General features: G+C 35.7%; 1 protein-coding gene across 2 annotated transcripts in view; it reads right to left on the minus strand.

The window, feature by feature from the left end:
* The window catches only part of TRPM7 (transient receptor potential cation channel subfamily M member 7), a 105351-nt gene that overhangs the window by 57743 nt on the left and 27535 nt on the right, over positions 1-20073 (minus strand). For both annotated transcript variants that reach the window (XM_076004361.1, XM_076004362.1), the window contains exons 5-12: positions 19354-19567; positions 16569-16693; positions 14843-15014; positions 11590-11764; positions 10445-10568; positions 9367-9439; positions 7453-7553; positions 141-275 (exon numbers count right to left, since the gene is read on the minus strand). In XM_076004361.1, the coding sequence (XP_075860476.1) occupies positions 141-275; positions 7453-7553; positions 9367-9439; positions 10445-10568; positions 11590-11764; positions 14843-15014; positions 16569-16693; positions 19354-19567 (1119 nt within the window). The remainder of the gene's footprint in view (positions 1-140; positions 276-7452; positions 7554-9366; positions 9440-10444; positions 10569-11589; positions 11765-14842; positions 15015-16568; positions 16694-19353; positions 19568-20073) is intronic.

A 20073-nucleotide genomic window follows, 5' to 3' on the forward strand; every position in this document is an offset into this window, starting at 1 on the left:
TAAGATTGGCTATAATTTTTCCATATAACCAAGCAAGACATTAAAGACTTTATCAATAGTAATGGATATATGTTCAGGTAAAATAACATTTCCCAAGGATGATAAAACTTAGTCAACAAAGAATTTTAACATACACTTACAGTGTTGTAGAGTTCTTCCAGTCTTGGAATGGTAAGAAATTTATGCATGCTTACTCCATTTTCAATAAGAAGTTTTACAAAGGCAACTCTATCCATTACAAGAGCATCAAGCATAGCTTGTTCCAAGGATCCAACCTAAGAGTGTCAAAATTAATAAATACATTTCACACATTTTAATTATACAAACACTTCTAAATGTAAGTCCTTAGGATTTATACCTACTTGTTCCTGAACAGTTTTAGAAAATATTAGAAAGATGCAACAGAGTAAAAGGTAGGACCTAAGGTATTAGGAAAACAGATAAAAAGACCTCTCCAGAACAGCATTCCCCAAAGAATATTCCATAAACGCCATTTCTGTAGGAGAAAAACTGTTACATGGAGAAGAAAAAACAAAGAATCAAATATCAATTGAATCTGGAGAAAGAATATCTTAAAGCAATAGTTCTCAATGTTTAGGGAAGGTTTTTTTAGGAGTGATCATTTCAAAAATTGGGTGCCATTACGGACATTTAATGGATACCAGAAATAATGCAATATGCTAGACAATCCCACTCAAAAAGGAACTATCCCACATAACCTATTATCCTATTAGATGACCATAAGTGAAAAAAACCAGTAATTCTGCTTTACAAATGAACACAAAGTATTTTGTTATGGTTTTTGGTCTACAATGAACTTTCTAAAAATACAACTACCTTGTAAGTCAGGGGTGATTATACTTAGGTTTCTTCAGAATTTTTTTTTTTTTTTGAGTGTCTCACTCTGTCACCTAAGCCTCCGGAGTAGCTGGGACTTCAGGGGCATACCACAACGACCAGCTAATTTTTTCTATTTTTAGTTAAGATGGGGTCTTGTTCTTGCTGAGACTGGTCTTGAACTCCTGACCTCAAGTAGTTCTCCAGCCTCTGCCTCCCAGAGTGCAAGGATTACAGGCATGAGTCACTGCACCCGGCCTAGGAGTTCAACACCAGCCTAGGCAACATAGCAGGACCCTGTCTCCACAAAAAAAATTTTTTTAAAGTTAAAAAAATTTTAACAGAAATTATTCACCGTTAGGGAAAAATCACTTACTTGACAGCAATACAACCTGTGTCATCTGAGTTTAACACATATGTATAATTCAGTATTTGTAGCTGTCCCTTTTAAATTTTTAGAGCCTATTTTATACTCTTCAACAGACTTCCTAATCAAATCTTGGTAAATTAGTGGATACACATGAAATATAGAAATCTTATTGAGAATCATTAATAAAGGTTGTTTTAATATGTCCTATTATTGCTTCTGTATATTTTTAATACTTGGGTACAACATGACTAAAAAAACTTTTGTGGCAAAAATCAATACCAAAACCATTGGTTTTTTACCTGTTATTTTTCATTCTCATTTTGATTCTGTCTTCAGAGGTTTACCACACAACTATACACTTCTCTATAGCAGCTTGTATTACCATTTCCTTCTCCAATCTATCCTCAATTTCCATCACCTACCAAGGATATGGTCTTCATGATATTTTAAGCATATACTGATGAAATGTATGCCTTATACATGATGAAATTTCAAGATGGAAGGTATGTTTTCTGTGACATTTTTCATTACTCAGGTCTGTCATAACAAGGAAAATATTTTGACATTATACTTAAAAACAGGGTCTACTTTACAAGAACATAATACTTCTTCATTTTCTCTACATTAATAGCCTATAATTTTTAATAGCCTATAATTTATCATGCCCGTGTTATTCCTATTTTACTTAAGATTATTTCCTTCTTTCTCTAATCACATACAAATAATTTTGCCTTGTAATTACTCATTCTAACATAAACATTCTAACGTTATTCCACTGCCCACTTGGTCCCTTTTCTGTTCTTTCCTTTCATCTGTTCCCCTTGATATTTAAATTAACAACAACATACCTATATTAGTTCCCACAAATAATGTAGCATTTATACTGATTCTATGTGTAATAACTGTAAGCAACTCACTTATTATGTCTTTTATATGTTGCCATTCTTGAACATCTCCATACTGAAACATTTATCTTTAATATAATCACTTTTCTATTTTATTATAAGTAGGGCATTATATTGGTTTTCTTAAAAAAATTTATGTAGTATTTATGAAATTTCATTTTAGTATAATAAAAAAGAACAGGCCAAGTGTGGTGGCTCACGCCTATAATTCTAGCACTCTGGGAGGCCGAGGCGGGCGGATTGCTAGCGGTCAGGAGTTTGAAACCAGCCTGAGCGAGACCCCGTCTCTACCAAAAATAGAAAGAAATTAATTGACCAACTAAAAATACATATACAAAAAATTAGCCAGGTATGGTGGCACATGCCTGTAGTCCCAGCTGCTTGGGAGGCTGAAGCAGTAGGATTGCTTGAGCCCAGGAGATTGAGATTGCTGTGAGCTAGGCTGATGCCACAACACTCACTCTAGCCTGGGCAACAAAAGACTCTGCCTCAAAAAAAAAAAGGAACATAACAAAATTCTTATTTTTTAAAAAAAGAACATCTATCTGACTAGGTTTCTAACCACTGCTCTATAAAAACAGGAAAACCTGACTACAAAAAGATGCTGTTAAAAAATGTATCTGGGCCGGGCACAGTGGCTCACGCCTGTATCTTAGCACTCCGGGAGGCCAAGTCGGGAGGCTGAGGCAGGAGGATAGCTTGAGCCCAGGAGTTTGAGGTTGTTGTGAACTAGGCTGATACCACCGAACTCTAGCCCAAGCAACTGAGTGAGACTCTTTGTCTAAAAAAACAAAAACAAACAAACAAACAAAAGTCTGCTTTGTAAGCAGCATTTATTTCCTCAATCACCTAATGCATACTGAACTCCTAGCATCAAGAGAAAAAAAAGGAAAACAATTAATTACTCTGGGAGGCCGAGGCAGGTGGATCATTTGAGCTCAGGAGTTCGAGACCAGCCTGAGCAAGAGCAAGACCCAGTCTCTTTCTGGATTTGGCAGATATGTATAATTATATTAAAATGGTTCTAGCACACACACACACACACACACACAAAAAAAAGCCTATAATTTATCGTGCCCATGTTGTTCCTATTTTACTTAAGATTATTTCCTATAAAAAGAAATTAGCTGGACAACTAAATATATATATATATATATACACACACACACACACACATATATATATATATATATATATATATATATGTATAAAATTAGCCAGGAATGGTGGCACATGCCTGTAGTCCCAGCTACTCGGGAGGCTGAGGCAGTAGGATTGCTTGAGCCCAGGAGTTTGAAGTTGCTTGAGCTAGGCTGACACCACCGCACTCTAGCCCAGGCAAGAGTGAGACTGTCTCAAAAAAAAAGGAAACAATTGTCCAAGTTTAGCAAAAAGCATAAAATCAAATACATAACACTGTTCAGAACAAACCCATGAGACAAACCACATATACACAGAAGATAAAGGTTTCATCCAAGCCTTTACATCTGAAGAGACCAAAATACCAATGTTAATTATTGAAGAGAATAAAAGGTTGGTTTACAGTTTTGAGTTTTACCACCTATGATTAACATTAATTTTGTTCTCTATAATCCCGAAAGAGGAGAAGTGACCAAATAAATTTTTGTATTATTATATAGGACATACATTCCCATGATTTTTTTTTTTTTTTAAATCAAACGAGCCTGTAATCCTAGCACTCTGAGAGGCTGAGGCGGGCAGATTGTTTGAGCGCAGGAGTTCGAGACTAGCCTGAGCAAGAGTGAGACCGTTTCTACTAAAAATAGAAAGAAATTAACTGGCCAACTAAAAATATATAGAAAAAATTAGCCGAGCATGGTGGCCCATGCCTGTAGTCCCAGCTTCTTAGGAGGCTGAGACAGTAGGATTACTTGAGCCCAGGAGTTTGAGGTTGCCGTGAGCTAGGCTGATGCTGCGGCACTCTAGCCCAGGCAACAGAGTAAGACTCTGTCTCAAAAAAAAAAAAAAAAAAAAAAAAAATCAAACAAAACAAAATGGTATAAAATAAAATTTTCCCTCTTCTGGCCTTCATTTCTTCATGTTAACAGTTTTAGAAAGGTACTAATTACCACACAGTACATATAGAGATTCACAAATGTTTGTACATTCATAAAGAGAATTTGCCACAATTAAGATCACACTATGTATACCTTTTCTACAATTTGCTGCTCACATTTACTATGTGGATAAAAAAGATCTGGCTCATCCTCTGTAAAGGCTGGTAATATTTCAAGGTACAGATGAACATCTAATTTCCCCAGCCTCCCTATTGATCCAGACATGTAACAAAATTTTTTCATGTGTTTATTGCGTACCAGGCTGTGAATATAGCAGTAAACAAAACTGAAAAATGTTCCTGGCTCTGATAAAGTTTACTTTCTAGGAAAAGAAAGATAAATAAATAGCTAAATGGTATGGTTTGTCAAATAGTGATAAATGCTAGAGGGGGGGATAAAAGGGCAGGAAAGAACACAGGAAATGCTGGCAGAGGGGGAAGTTATTAAAATAAGGCAGACATTCCCAATAGCCAAGATATGGAATCAACCTAAGTGTCCATCAATGGGTGAATGGATATACACAATGATACATATGATACATACACACAATGGAATACTATATAGCCATAAAAAGAATGAAATTCTGCCATTTACAACTACATGGATGGAACTGGAGAGAGAACATTATATTAAATGAAATAAAACAAGCATAGAAAGACAAATCTCACATGCTCCCACTCCTTGTGGGAGGCTAAATTTTAAATTTAAATAATATTTTTATAACATTAAAACAATTAAAAACAATTGATCTTGTGAAGACAGACAGTAGAATGACAGTTACCAGAGGCTGGAAGAAATATGCATAAAGTGGGGATGGTTAATGGGTACAAAAATGTAGTTAGATAAAGTGAACAATATTTGATAGCACAACAAAGTAACTATAATCGACAGTGCTACTGGAAAATTCCTAACACAAAGAAATGTTAGGCTGGCTATGGTAGCTCATGCCTGTAATCCTAGCACTCTGGGAGGCAAACGCCGAAGGACTGCTTGAGGTCAAGAGTTTGAGACCAGCCTGAGCAAGAGCGTGACCCTGTCTCTACTAAAAATAGAAATTAGCCAGGCAACTAAAAAATAGGAAAAATTAGCCGGGCATGATGGTGCACGCCTGTAGTCCCAGGCATGGGACTGAGGCAGGAGGATTGCTTGAGCTCAGGAGTTTGAGGTTGCTATGAGCTAGGGTGACACCATGGCACTCTAGCCCGGGCAATAGAGCAAGACTCTATCTCAAAAAAAAAAAGAAATGTTAAATGCCTAAAGTAATAGATACCTCAATTACCCTGATTTGATAAATTCACATTGTACACCTGCATCAAATCACATGTACCCTATAAAGACATACAACTCTTATGTATCCATAATAATTAAAAAGAAAGAAAACAGGGTAGACAAAGAGAAGAAACTTTTGGTTAGACAAAAGATACAAGGAATTAAGCTCAGGTGGATAGCTAGTAAAGAATGTTCCAGATGGAAAGAACAGCAAGTACAAAGCCAAGAGTCAGGAACATGCTTAATAGGTTCGAAGAACAGCAAGAAGGCCAACAAAGCTAGATAAAAGAGAGCAAAGGCAGTAGAGGTGAAATGTAAAGTAAGAGAGGAAGTAATGGGGCAGATAATGTAAAACCCTGTAGGCCATCGTACAGCTTTGGATTATGCTCTGGGGAAACTGAATGTGATCCATTTTCTGTATGGAAAAGGAGAGAAAGACTGAGACTGGGGAAATCTAAAAGGAGGCTACTAAAATAACACAAAAGAAGGATGATGACAGACCTGGATGATAAAATTGGGTATTTTGAAAATAGATTTGATAAAATTTACAGATAGAACAGGAATGCAATATTTAGGAAAAAAGTAAAGGATGACACTAAACTTTCTCATCTAAGAAACTTGGGAAGAAGGTGTTCTTATTAAGTAGGACAGGGAAGACTGCAGAAGGGAGATGTTTTAAACATCCAAGGGAATGATATAAAATGGGTTCTCTAGAGAGCATGAGTCCTGAGGCTTCTTTCAATTCTAGGATTTTTAGAGGTCTATATACCCCATAAAAAAACAAGTTTTGGGGCCAGGCGTGGTGCTCATGCCTGTAATCCTAGCACTCTGGGAGGCCGAGGTGGGTGGATTGCTCGAGGTCAGGAGTTCAAAACCAGCCTGAGCAAGACACACACCCTCCCCCCATCTCTACTAAAAATAGAAAGAAATTAATTGGCAAACTAAAAATATATATACAAAAAATCAGCCGGGCATGGTGGCGCGTGCCTGTAGTCCCAGCTACTCAGGAGGCTGAGGCAGTAGGATCGCTTGAGCCCAGGAGTTTGAGGTTGCTGTGAGCAAGGCTGATGCCATGGCATTCACTCTAGCCTGGGCAACAAAGCGAGACTCTGTCTCAAAAAAAAAAAAAAAAAAAAAAAAAAGTTTTGGTTGGGCATGGTGGCTCAATATCCTGTCAGGTGGCCTGAAATCTGAGCACTCCGAGAGGTGAAGGCAGAAGGATTGTTTGAGGCCAGAAGTTTGAGACTAGCCTAGACAATACAGGTAAACCTCATCTCTACAATAAATAAAAAATTAGCTGGGCTTGGTGGCACATGATTGATCCCATCTATTCAAGAGAGTGAAGTGGGAGGATCACTTGAACCCAGGAGTCTGAGATTACAATGAGCTATGATTGTACCACTGTACTCCAGCCTGGGTGAAAGATCAAGACAATGTCTCTTTAAAAAAAAAAAAAAAAGGCTAGGCAAGGTGGCTCAAGCCTGTAATCCTAACATTCTGGGAGGCTGAGGCGGGCAGACTGCCCAAGGTCAGGAGTTCAAAACCAGCCTGAGCTGGTAGAGCAAGACCCCATCTCTACTATAAAAAAGAAAGAAATGAATTGGCCAACTAATATATATAGAAAAAAATTAGCCAGGCATGGTGGCACATGCCTGTAGTCCCAGCTACTTGGGAGGCTGAGGCAGGAGGACTGCTTAAGCACAGGAGTTTGAGGTTGCTGTGAGCTAGGCTGACACCTAGGCACTCACTCTACACTGGGCAACAAAGTGAGACTCTGTCTCCAAAAAAAAAAATTAAAAAAAAAAAAAAAATTAAGAAGGTTTTACCAACAGCTACTAAAATTAAATCCTAAATGAGTTTAGATGTTGTAGAAATGTTTAGCTAAGCTTATTTTGAACTATTGTCGGGAAAGTAAAATGTCAAGTTATATTTCCAGCAAATATTATGTTATTACTTACTTTAATTGTATTGTGTATACAGATTATTTACATACCAGCCACTGCTGTCCATAAACAAATACATGATTTTTGGCAATGTCAACTCTATCCCATGCCAATGTAAGGATAAGCTGGTCAAATGCAGATGCATTAGTACCTAATCAAATAAAAAAAATAGTTGACAAGTTCAAATAATTTATCTCCATAAAAATGTAAACATTTTTGACATCTCCCCACCACCTTTTAATTAACATGCATAGCTGGTGTCAACCACCATTCAGAAGCAGACTGCCTTAGACAGATAAGATTAACCTGAGGGGTGAGGACTTTAACTTTCCAACTACATAAACAATGCATGATCACTGCAAACAATTTGAAATGCAGAAAAATGAGAAAACAAAAATGATCTGTTTCTATCAATGAGACAGTACTGACTGGTAGGATTCTAAAAACATCCTGTCAGGTGCTTTTTTGTGTATATATAAGCTCATATATATTAATACTTTTAATTGTTTATTAAAAAATAGGGCCATCCTACAAGTGTCAATAGTAGCTTGCTTCATGTATCTTAATATCAAAATTCATTTTTCCCTACAAGTATATATAGATCTGCCTTATTAATACCTTTTCAAGGTGAGCCACAATTAATAAATACTCTAACTGGTAGATATCAGGTTATTTTGAATTTTTTGCTGAGTATATTTTTGTGTACATGCTTTATTATTTAAATAAGATGATCTTCTGGAAGCCGAATTGCTGGGTACAAGGATATACTTTAAGACTTTTGATATACTCCCAAAATACATTTCAGAAAGCTTATATCATCCACCAGAGGTATAAGAATACCCATTTCTCCATGTGCTGGGGATGGGGAGGAAGGAGCTTCTTTTTTTAAATTTATTTTTACTTTATTACTATAACATTGACCATCTTTCGACATTTTCTCTAAGCATTTGGATTCTTCTGCTAATATCAAATACATGAATTCCAACCCATTTTCCCATGAAGTATTCATCTTATTAATTTGTAATAGTTCTTTGTGATTCTATCCACTTCAACATTTCTGTTCTTCAGTTTCCTCAGTTATAAAATTAGATAAGTAACAGGAAATCTGCCTCTTAGGGCTGTAACAGGCATAAAATGAGATAAACAATGTAAATCACTTAAGCACAGTGGCTAGTACCCAGAAAGTCTACAGCAAACACTAGATGTATATAATACTCTTTTTATTTTTATATTATCCCATTTATTGATTTTTTTCCTTTGTAGTTTCTGCGTTTCCTATCACTTATGATGTCTGATCCCAAGATGATACAAATATATTTTATTAGAGTATTTTTAAATGCTTAATATATTGGCAATTTACTATGGTCTGTATTTGGGAAATTTTTATAAATAACAAACCAGTGACCTCTTGATGAGCTCCTGCAACAATACTGCATACTTTGACTTTCAGGTACCCAGAAGGGACACAGTTTAGTTTCTAATTTTTGAAAAGATTTTTCACCGTAATGTTGTTCTATCAGTTGGAGGTCTTTGGTGAAATACCAAGAAGAAAACACTTTGATGTGTATGTACATCAATCCTTTAGTCCTAAAAGATACCACTAGTTTTCCAAGTTTCCCTGCAGAATGAACACAGCATGTTTAAAAATCCTATCTTCAATTTCTATCAACTAATGCCTTATAACCTTTAAACACTTAATTTTGTATTATATGCATCCGACATATTCTTAATGGGATAATTAAGTCTGGTAGCATAACCTTTGCTAAAAACTTTTTTAAAAAATTAACAATATTAAAACAAAAGCTAACTTATTGCCAAAGAAAGCCAACACTGTGTCTTTCACAAAGAAAAGTTATAGAAAATTCACTTTCTAAGCATTTAGCCAAATTAAAAAGTCCTATCTTATATAAATATAAATAGGCTATAAATTAAAGATCTTACAAATATACTTTTAAAAGGTTTACCTTTTAGCAATGCAGTAAGTATTGCTACATCTATATCTTGATGTTCATCCGATCCAATGTGAAAAACAGTGATCTATTTAAAGATAATTCATAATATTATGCCTTTACATTTTTAAAGCAAAGGGATTATAAAACAAAGTAATTGTAAACTTTATGGGGGCAATATACATATACATTAAATATATATGTCAGATAACTTTATTTCAGCCAAGAAACCAGAAAACTAAAAGACTTCATTATTTACCAAATAAAACGGAGAGTATACCAAAAATATTTGGTTTCATATTATATTCCTATTTTTGACCTATGTTATGTCCCTTACTAGTAAGCAATTTAAGGGCTGAGGCTATAGATTAGTAAATAAGTCCTGCAGTTCCTTCCACAGAGTAGAACATTATTTCAAATAATACATGTATTCCTGAACGAAAAGAATGTTCATTTTGTTCAATCCCTTTATTGCAACTGCCTTTAAATTACTTGAAACATAACACTATTTCAGAAGTTTTTATTTAATAAAATTTTTCATAAACTATTATTATAACCCCAACACAAATTTTTCAACAAACTTCATTTCATAGTATATAAAAACTTGTAATGGAAGAAGACAGCAAAGCAAATCATGTTATTACCTATCTATTTATAGACCTGCTAAAAAATTTTCTCTCTGAAAACTTAAGCCCATGTTTACATGACTGAAACAGCAGCACTAATCTTTAACTTAATAGGCTTAAGCACTTACTCAGAGCAAAACTGTTAAAGATATTTTTCCAAATATTTTATTAGAAAAACCATTAACAACTCTTTACCAATTCTTCCTTGATACTGGACATAATCTGTTGAGACTCAGGTATAAAACTTTTCCTAAAACAGAAGTGCATATACACTGTCTTAATATCATATAAAAAATTATAGTCCTACTACTACGATACCTCTCAGCTTGAACAGACCAATAAGTGACAGCTTCACATGGTTACAAGAAAATTTAGAGTTTAAAATCTAAATTAAAAACATAAGTATTACCCCAATTTACAATGTGCTTTGAAAAAAATAAAAAGGTATTCTGCGGAAATCTACTTACAAGCTCCTTTCTTTTCATGCACTCCATCAATGTTTGAAATAAATGAACTGCTTCACTCTGGCCAAAGTTAAATGTTTTTTTGATGGTTGAAATAATATCAGGCTCTGATGCATCAGGAAGATTCCTGGAATAAGAGGAAATATAACTTAATTCACTGATTTTATCTTCCATTATTTACAGAATATATATGAAGGTAGATTCATGCAAGAACTTTGGAAAGAATTATATTAATACTAAATACTTGACCTTGGAAGAAATTATTTTCTCTTTCATGAGACTGACACTATAAGTCTTAAAAGGAAAAAAATGGAATAGAGTGATTTTTCTCTTTGAATTACTTTATGAATTTTTTTTACTAAGTGTTGCAATAACTCACATTTCTTAAGATACTATATAAAAATACTAAGATATTATAATATAGTATTTCACCAAGATGTCTTAAACATAAGCACTCACATTTTTAGTTTTTTTCTGAATAGGTAATACATTTACATGGTTCAAAAAATATAGTAGAAAATATGAAATACATTGTATAAGATATACAATTAACTTGTGTAACTTTCCAAGATCTCTTTCTGTATATACAATTATCCCCTCTCTTGTTATTTTACATAAAAAGTGGCACAATGTACATGCTGCTGAACATCTTCCTTTTCCCAAGTACATATTTTGGTAATCTTCCCCAAATCCAATACACAGATACCATCCTTTTACTCAGATGTAAATTATTCCATTGAGTAGATATACCATAACTTATTTATCTAGTCCCCTTCTAATGTTCTACTTTGTTCCAATCTCTTACAAACAACCCTGTAATGAGTAGCTGTATACATACATTATTATTTTACAGATGTACATCTTTAGGAACGATTCTTATAAGTGGAACTACTTGGTCAAAAGGTAAGTGCCTCTGTACATGTAATACATCTTGCAAAACCGTTTTCCATGAAGATCAATATATTTTAATTCATTCCAATAATGTATGAGACAGGCTATTTATTTCCTCAAATTTTAACAAAGTATTGTATTAAACTTGACATTTTCAATGTTCATAAACATAGAAAGGAATCCCAACATTGTATTCTAAAAACCACAAGTCTCTTTAATAAAATTATTAAAAATCTGTTACACTCATATACACTTACCCTCCTTCTTCTGTTTGTTTATGAATATATGCTAGTAGATCTGCAGCTCTGCCTGTTCCTTCACATACAACTACTGGAACGGGGGGACTTTCCTGAAGGTATTCTAGAACTGTGAGGATAACATTTGGCCCACCCTCAAATATAAGTGCTACCACAGGAACACCTTGGCCAATTCCTAAAAAAACAAAAGTTTAATTTAAAAATTATTTCCTTTACTTTTCTATTAAATTTCTTTTAAATTTTTTCTAAAAAATTTCTTTTTTCTTGTTTTTTTATCCACCTGGTTCACTGTTTACATAAAAAATTATTTCAAGCTGAGGCAAATTCCTCTCCAGGAAAAAACCTCTCCAGGCAAAATTCAATAATCTAATTTCATTATTTACAAAATAAAATAATTAAAAAGTCAAAACATAATTTCTAAGGTTGTATTGATATCATTTTAAGCACTCAACATGATACCAGTCTCACATAAATAAATTAAATAATGAATATATTACCTTATCACTACTTTAAAGGCTGTTCTAAATGACTAAATTAGAAAATCTAATATATAATCTAACACACATATCAGAGACTTCATATATTCACTGAAAAGTAAAAATCATTTTTTATATTTTACTAATTGACCTCCTGACAAGAAATTTAACACCAGGCTTGGTTTTTAGTTTGATTTTTAATACTGTATTAATTTAAACTTCTAACATACATCTATTTTTATTCATTTAAAAATGTATATTTCTGATTCCAAATGAGGTAATACATTAGTATAGAAATTAATGGCAGAGTCAGAATTACATAAACAGAATTGATTAATTGCCAGGTGCAGTGGCTCATGTCAATAATCCCAGCACTCTAGGAGGCCAAGGCGGAAGGATCTCTTGAGCTCAGGAGTTTGAAACCAGTTTCATCAAGAGCGAGATCCTGTCTTTACTAAAAATAGGAAAATTAGCTGGGCGTGGTGGTTTATGCATGTAGTCCCAGCTACTCTCCAGTCAGGAGGATCACTTGAGCCCAGGAGTCTGATGTTGTTGTGAACTAAGCTGACGCCAAGGCACTCTAGTCCAGGTGACAGAGTGAGACTTTGTCTCAAAAAAAAATAAAGGAAGCCGGGCGCGGTGGCTCACGCCTGTAATCCTAGCACTCTGGGAGGCTGAGGCGGGCGGATTGCTCGAGGTCAGGAGTTCGAAACCAGCCTGAGCAAGAGCGAGACCCCGTCTCTACTATAAAGAGAAAGAAATTAATTGGCCAACTAATATATATATAAAAATTAGCCGGGCATGGTGGCACATGCCTGTAGTCCCAGCTACTCGGGAGGCTGAGGCAGGAGGATTGCTTGAGCCCAGGAGTTTGAGGTTGCTGTGAGCTAGGCTGACGCCACGGCACTCACTCTAGCCTGGGCAACAGAGTGAGACTCTGTCTCAAAAAAAAAAAAAATAAATAAAAAAATAAAGGAAAGAAAGAAAAGAAAAAGAGAAGAGAAAGGAGAGAGAGAGAGACAAAGAGAGAAAGAAAGAAAGAAATTTAGTCAAGAATGCCAATTTTTGTTTCTACAATAACCTGCAGTGCAGTGAGAAGATACAAAACATTGGTAATTGTAGGATTATAACACATTCCTAATTGGTAGCAAAAGCTCTGACTCTACCATAATCTGAATACACTGTTTTATCATTTTGAATTTCTACTTCACTTTGTCACAAAGCTCATCTTCTTGGTGTCCTGAGGTTACATATTTCTTTTATTAGAAATAAAAATTTAGGGCCAGGCGAGGTGGCTCACACCTGTAATCCTAGCACTCTGGGAGGCCAAGGTGGGTGGATCGCTCAAGGTCAGGAGTTTTAAATCAGCCTGAGTAAGAGCGAGACCTCCTCTCTACTATAAATAGAAAGAAATTAATTGGCCAACTAAAAATATATAGAAAAAATTAGCTGGGCATGGTGGTGCATGCCTGTAGTCCCAGCTACCCGGAAGGCTGAGGCAGAAAGATCGCTTGAGCCCAGGAGTTTGAGGTTGCTGTGAGCTAGGCTGAGGCCACGGCACTCTAGCCCGGGCAACAGAGTGAGATTATGTCTCACAAAAAAAAAAGAAAAAGAAAAAGAAAAATTTAGATGTTGACCCAGAAAGTTCAGCCATGGTTGGAAAGGAAAATCTATCCCAAGAATACCAACTTTTAAGACACACCTGACAAACAGTGATACCTACTCATTTTATAAACTTTAAGCAAATTGCTGATTTTTACTTTGTACTATAAGTGAGTTTTTTCCCTTTTCCCTTTCGATCTTGATTCTTATAGCCACATACTAGAATATATTACACATTAAGAATATTTGTAAATCCTTTTGGCTGCAATGGGGTTACAATAACAACAGAGCTTCTGGTAAACCTTTTTGGCCTTGACCTTGATACCTGAGATTTTGTTTCCTAGGTCTTATTACTTCATCTAACATCAAGTATTTGGCTGTTTCATGTGTTATCTTACTATTTAAGAAAAAGAGCATTTTAGGCCAGGTGTGGTGGCTCACACCTGTAATCCCAGCACTTTGGGAGACCGGGGGGAGGATCACTTGAGGCCAGAAGTTCAAAAGCATCCTTAGGCTGGGCGCGGTGGCTCACACTTATAATCCTAGCTCTTTGGGAGGCTGAGGCGGGTGGATTGCTCGAGGTCAGGAGTTTAAAACCAGCCTGAGCAAGAGTGAGACCCCATATCTACTATAAATAGAAATTAATTAGCCAACTAATATATATAGAAAAAATTAGCCGGGCATGATGGCACTTGCCTGTAGTCCCAGCTACTCGGGAGGCTGAGGCAATAGGATTGCTTGAACCTAGGAGTCTGAGGTTACTGTGAGCTACGCTGATGCCATGGCACTCACTCTAGCCTGAGCAACAAAGCGAGACTCTGTCTCAAAAAAAAAAAAAAAAGCCACTCCTGAAACATAGTGAGACCCCATTTCTACAAAAAAATTACAAAATTAGCTGGATGTGGTTGCACATGCCTGTAGTCCCAGCTACTCAGGAGGCTGAGGCAGGAGGATCGCTTGAGCCCAAGAGTTTGAGGTTGTAGTGGGCTAGGATGACCCCTGCACTCTAGCCTGGAGCAACAGAATGAGACCTTGTTGGAAGGAAGGAAGGGAAGAAAGGGCTGGCTTCAAAGAATATTCTACCTTTCTAGAATGTTGAAGGCTACAGCCCAGCCCAGAATAATTAATAGAGCCCAGAATAATTTCACCAATAACAAATTTGAGAATTCCCTTACTAGCATGAATCCTTTGCTGATTAATAGTTTTTTCAAGTTCTCTTCTCAGTCTGACTTCTGCCCCATACTTTCCAACAGTGCCATCATCCACCAATATGAAATGGGAATGTAGATTATTCAGAACATTCAATTTGCTCAGGGGGTTCAATAAGGTTTGATAAGGAGCAACCACCTAAACAACAGCAAATATAAGAGTTAGTAGGCAGGAATAAATACAATATAATGCAAAATAAATTTTGAAATAATCTGTAAAGAGAAGAGGTAAGATTCTATTTTACATATATAAATAAATAGAAAATAACAAAGAATGTATTAAAAAGCACAAGCAACTGAAGATGACTTATCAATAAATGGGCTGAACCACACAATTACATTTGGACCCTTGGGGGGTGGGGAAAAAATTAAGAATATCTTGACCCTTACTACAGAATTATATGTCATCATCACATACAAAGGGAGAAGCAGTAAATAAATAGTGCAAAGAAACTATTATCGGGTTATTAAGTTAATAAACTACAATACATAAAGGATACTGAAAAAAAAAATCGAGTATCATCTAGCTACTTTTTTAGGTATGAATATCTTTAAAATCAATATTAGAAATTTAATAACACTTCAAAGTCAAAATTCAGTATTTTAGAAGGTCTTGATAAATATCTATAACCAATTCATATGTCTATAATCTATTCAAATAAAACACTAGCATTTGACTCCTATTCTTAGTGACAATAAAATTAATTTTCAATGTCATGTAGTCATTAAAAATTTAATTACAAGTACTGGCATATATGGAAAACATGTGAGATAATTTTTTTTTTTTTTTTTGAGACAAGAGTTTTACTGTGTTGCCCGGGCTAGAGTGCCGTGGCATCAGCCTAGCTCACAGCAACCTCAAACTCCTAGGCTCAAGCAATCCCACTGCCTCAGCCTCCCAATTAGCTGGGACTACAGGCATTCACCACCATGCCCGGCTAATTTTTTCTATATATTTTTAGTTGGCCAATTAATTTCTTTCTATTTTTAGTAGAGACGGGGTCTTGCTCTTGCTCAGGCTGGTCTCAAACTCCTGACCTTGAGCGATCTTCCCGCCTCCCGGAGGGCTAGGATTACAGGCCTGAGCCACTGCGCCAGGCCTATGAGAGATAATTTTATACATAAAAGAGAAAAGACCAGGTGCAATGGCTCACACCTGTAATCTTAGCACTCTAGGAGTCAGAGGTGGGAGGATTGTTTGAGGTCATGAGTTGAAACCAGCCTGTGCAAGAGTGAGACCCCATCTCTACAAAAAATAGAAAAATTAGCGGATTGTGGTGCTGCATACCTACATTCTCAGCTGCTTGGGAGGCTGAGGCAGGAGGATTGCTTAAGCTCAGGAATGTGAGGTTGCAGTTGCCACTGCACTCTGGCTCAGGCAACAGAAAAAGACCGTGTCTCAAAAAAAAACCAAAACCAAAACCAAAAAACAAAACCAAAACAAAGCAAACAAACAAAAAAACACCAAATGTACCAATATATAAGGGCAATTATTTATATTATTAATATTTATGAATTTGATTTATATTTATGCATACTCAAAAGGATCAGCAGAAAACCTCAGGAAAATACTTTTTAAAATTAATTTGAAAAGTATGGTGTCACAAATATTTTAAGTTGTCTTACTCTATTTTTGCTATAATTTTGTTTATACTTAAGTTCAAATATAAGAAACTTTAAAAATCATTCTTACATCTCTCCCAACAAGATCATTTCTGTTTTCAATCACTCCCCATGGAGCTATTCCGATAGTGCAAATCTTTCGAGATGATCTGGAAGCATGTTCTTTGAGGGCATCACCAACATGTTTTGCCACACCTATTCAGACAAAAGTTTATTCATTTTATATGAAAGTTTTTATTGTGTCCAGAATATTGTGCTCAATCTGTAACATTACAGTGTGTGATATATTTCTTTACATATGAGATACAAGGCAACAAGGTCCAAAGCCAAACTTAACAAAAGAATACACAAGGACCAAAAAGAAATAAAAAACAAAAACAAACCCCACAATATCAAATCACTACAACTGCCAGAAACACATATAAAACTAACTTTTACCATGTTGTTAGTCCTAGTTCTTTCTTGGATTTCTCCTATAAGTAACTGTAGTTTTTTGTTACTGCTCTACACATCATCTAGAAAAAATTAAGAATATGGCTCAGTGGAACATGACCATCAACAAAACACACACACACAACAAACAACTACAAAAGTCCATGTGAATAAAAAAAAAAGAGAGAAAAGTAGAAAAGGCAATTCCAAAGAGCATATAACTCCTCATTATCACTTCTTATGGGCTGACTTGTGTCCCCCAGAATTCATACGCTGAAACCTAACCCCCAATAACTCAAAATATGACAAGAGTTGGAGACAGCGCCTTAAAATAGGTGATTTTGTTAAAATAGGCCTTTAGGGTGGGGCACTAATCCAATCTGCCTTCCTGCTTTCTAGGAAGGAATCTGAACACAAAAGCCGCCAGGGATACCAACACACAGAGCGAGGCAATGACAGGACACAACAAGAAAGTGGCCATCTCTGCACGTCAAGGAGAGAGGCCCAGAAGAAACCAAACTGGCTGTCACCTATCTTGGACTTTTAGCCTCCATAACCATGAGGAAAAAAATTTCTGCTGTTTAAGCCACCCATTCTGTGGTATTTTGTTACAGCAGCCCTGGCAAACTCAATTAGATTTTCATAATGCACTAGATCTCATCCCTTACTAAGATGCAAATAGCATCTTAATTAGTCTTTCAACTGCTACTTGCCTACTTACATTCCATTTTCAAAACATCATCTAAGTGATCTTTGCTCTTGTTAAGTCTCTACTTAAAACCTTCCCTTCTCATTCAGAGTAAAAGCCAAAGGGCATATAATGTTCTGCAAGGCCAAATATGATGCCTGATGTCACCGCTCCTTCACCATGATTCCCCTCACCACACACCAGTTTCTGACGTCATCATCTAGCTCTCTCTGCTTGTTCCACTCAAGCTACACTGGACCTTTCTTACTAGTCTCCTAAATACTAGCTGTTTCCTCTCCTTTAAACACTCTTGCCTCATGTTTTTCTTACATCTTGCTTCATTTCCTTTCCTCTCTCCTCAAATGTCACCTTATCAGCTCTCCTTTACCATATACAAAATAGCAGCCCCTTCACCCACCTTACTTTCCCTCCTTTTTATTTCACATGCCTGCACAACACTGATCATTTAACATATACATTACTAAGTTATCAGTTTATTATCTATATCTCCCCCACTAGAATAAAAGCTCCATGAATTTATCTTGTCTATTTTGTGTTATGAAATATTCTCATGCAGCCTAAAAAACATCTGACACACAATAGGGCTCAAGAAATAGTTGTTGATAATAAAACAGATGTTTGGGCTGGGCGCAGTGGCTCACACCTGTAATCCTAGCACTCTGGGAAGCCGAGGCGGGCGGATTGCTCAAGGTCAGGAGTTCAAGACCAGCCTGAGCAAGAGCGAGACCGTCTCTACTAAAAATAGAAAGAAATTAATTGGCCACCTAAAAACATATAGAAAAAATTAGCTGGGCATGATGGCGCATGCCTGTAGTCCCACATAGTCGGGAGGCTGAGGCAGGAGGATTGCTTGAGTCCAGGAGTTTGAGGTTGCTGTGAGCTAGGCTGATGCCACAGCACTCTAGCCTGGGCAACAGAGTGAGACGCTGTCTCAAAATAAATAAATAAATAAATAAAATAGATGTTTGCAAGCTGACTTACATAAATAATTATGTTTTACTTTAGACATTAAAATTAATTTTCCCTCCTTTTATTCAACCTGTACATGTGATAGGGAAGACTTGGAATGAAAGGGAATAGTATATTAAAAATTAATTTTTCCTAAGAACTTCCAAAATGAGTATTGTGGCAAAAAAATAAAGAAAATAAAAGAAAAAGAAATTTATTATCTTTAAAAAAAAAAGGAAAAAAATTAATTTTTAAAAGTTACTTCTTACCATTGCTGGGGCAATGGATTGCCATTCTTGTATTGATTTGCCAGTAGTCGGAAAGTAATAGGAATAACGGTTTGCTCTATACTACAGTCAGCAACCTATTTTGTAAAAGGCTAAACAGTAAATATTTTAAGCTTTATAGGGCATACAGTCTCTGTTGCAACTACTCATCTCTGCTGTTGTAGCACAAAAATAGCCATAAACGAAATACATAAACAAATGAGTATGGCTGTGTTCCAATAAACCTTATTCACAAAAACAATGAATGGGCTAGATTTGGTGCATGGGCTGTAGTTTGCCAACCCCTGCTCTAAAGTGTATTTTTTAAAAGCCTACATGACAACCTAACAGTCAGTTATTATTTTTACCTAGGAACTATGGATTTAACAGAAGAGTTAAATATTCCTATATTCGTTGCTGAGTATTATTTCAAATATCTAATTGATGTTATGAAAAATTTACAGACATGCTAAATAAAATTGGTATAATCATCACAATACCTGTGTTTACTCCTCCAGTTAAAATCCAGGCTCCGGTTGTAACTGCAGCTTTAATAAGACCCTTTCCAAGCAACTGCTTAACTCGTGGGTGAAGTTCAAATTTCTGCATGCCTCCATGTACAGAGATAACAAGTTTGGGTAATTCCATTTGCCATTCTTTAAGCAGAAGTTGCAGAATGACTTCAGGTTTGGTGTCATATGATAGCCTTACATACTAAAAAAGATTACAAAAGAACAAAATAATTGAATATGTTCACACATTTCATAATACAACATATATGACTTTAGATAACTTTTATATGAATATAAAAACAAATTTCATGGGCACTTTCAATATATTTGTACTCCAAGGAACAAGCAATAGCAAAACTTTGAAGTTGAAAAAAATCATTCTGTGAGATCTATAGTAGAACTATAACTTTTAAACATTTAAGACACAAATGTTATTCTTTCTGTTTATACTTGATTACCATTAATCCAATTTACAAATCTATCCACAGTATTTACTGATAGTTTAACTATCAGTTCACAGTGAGTGAAAGGCAGTAAGACTGACTAAGATGCTGGGAAAAGAAGAAATTAAAGAATTGTTGAGGGAAATGGAGATTTCTAAGACAATTACTACTAAGAGAGGCAAATACTCAATTATGTGTTTGAAAGTTTTGTCAATAATCTAGTGACTAGACTCTAGTCCAAATCAAACACCGTATGTTCTCACTA

This window comes from Microcebus murinus, chromosome 6 (genome assembly GCF_040939455.1).
Source record: "Microcebus murinus isolate Inina chromosome 6, M.murinus_Inina_mat1.0, whole genome shotgun sequence".
NCBI classification, from domain to species: Eukaryota; Metazoa; Chordata; class Mammalia; order Primates; family Cheirogaleidae; genus Microcebus; species Microcebus murinus.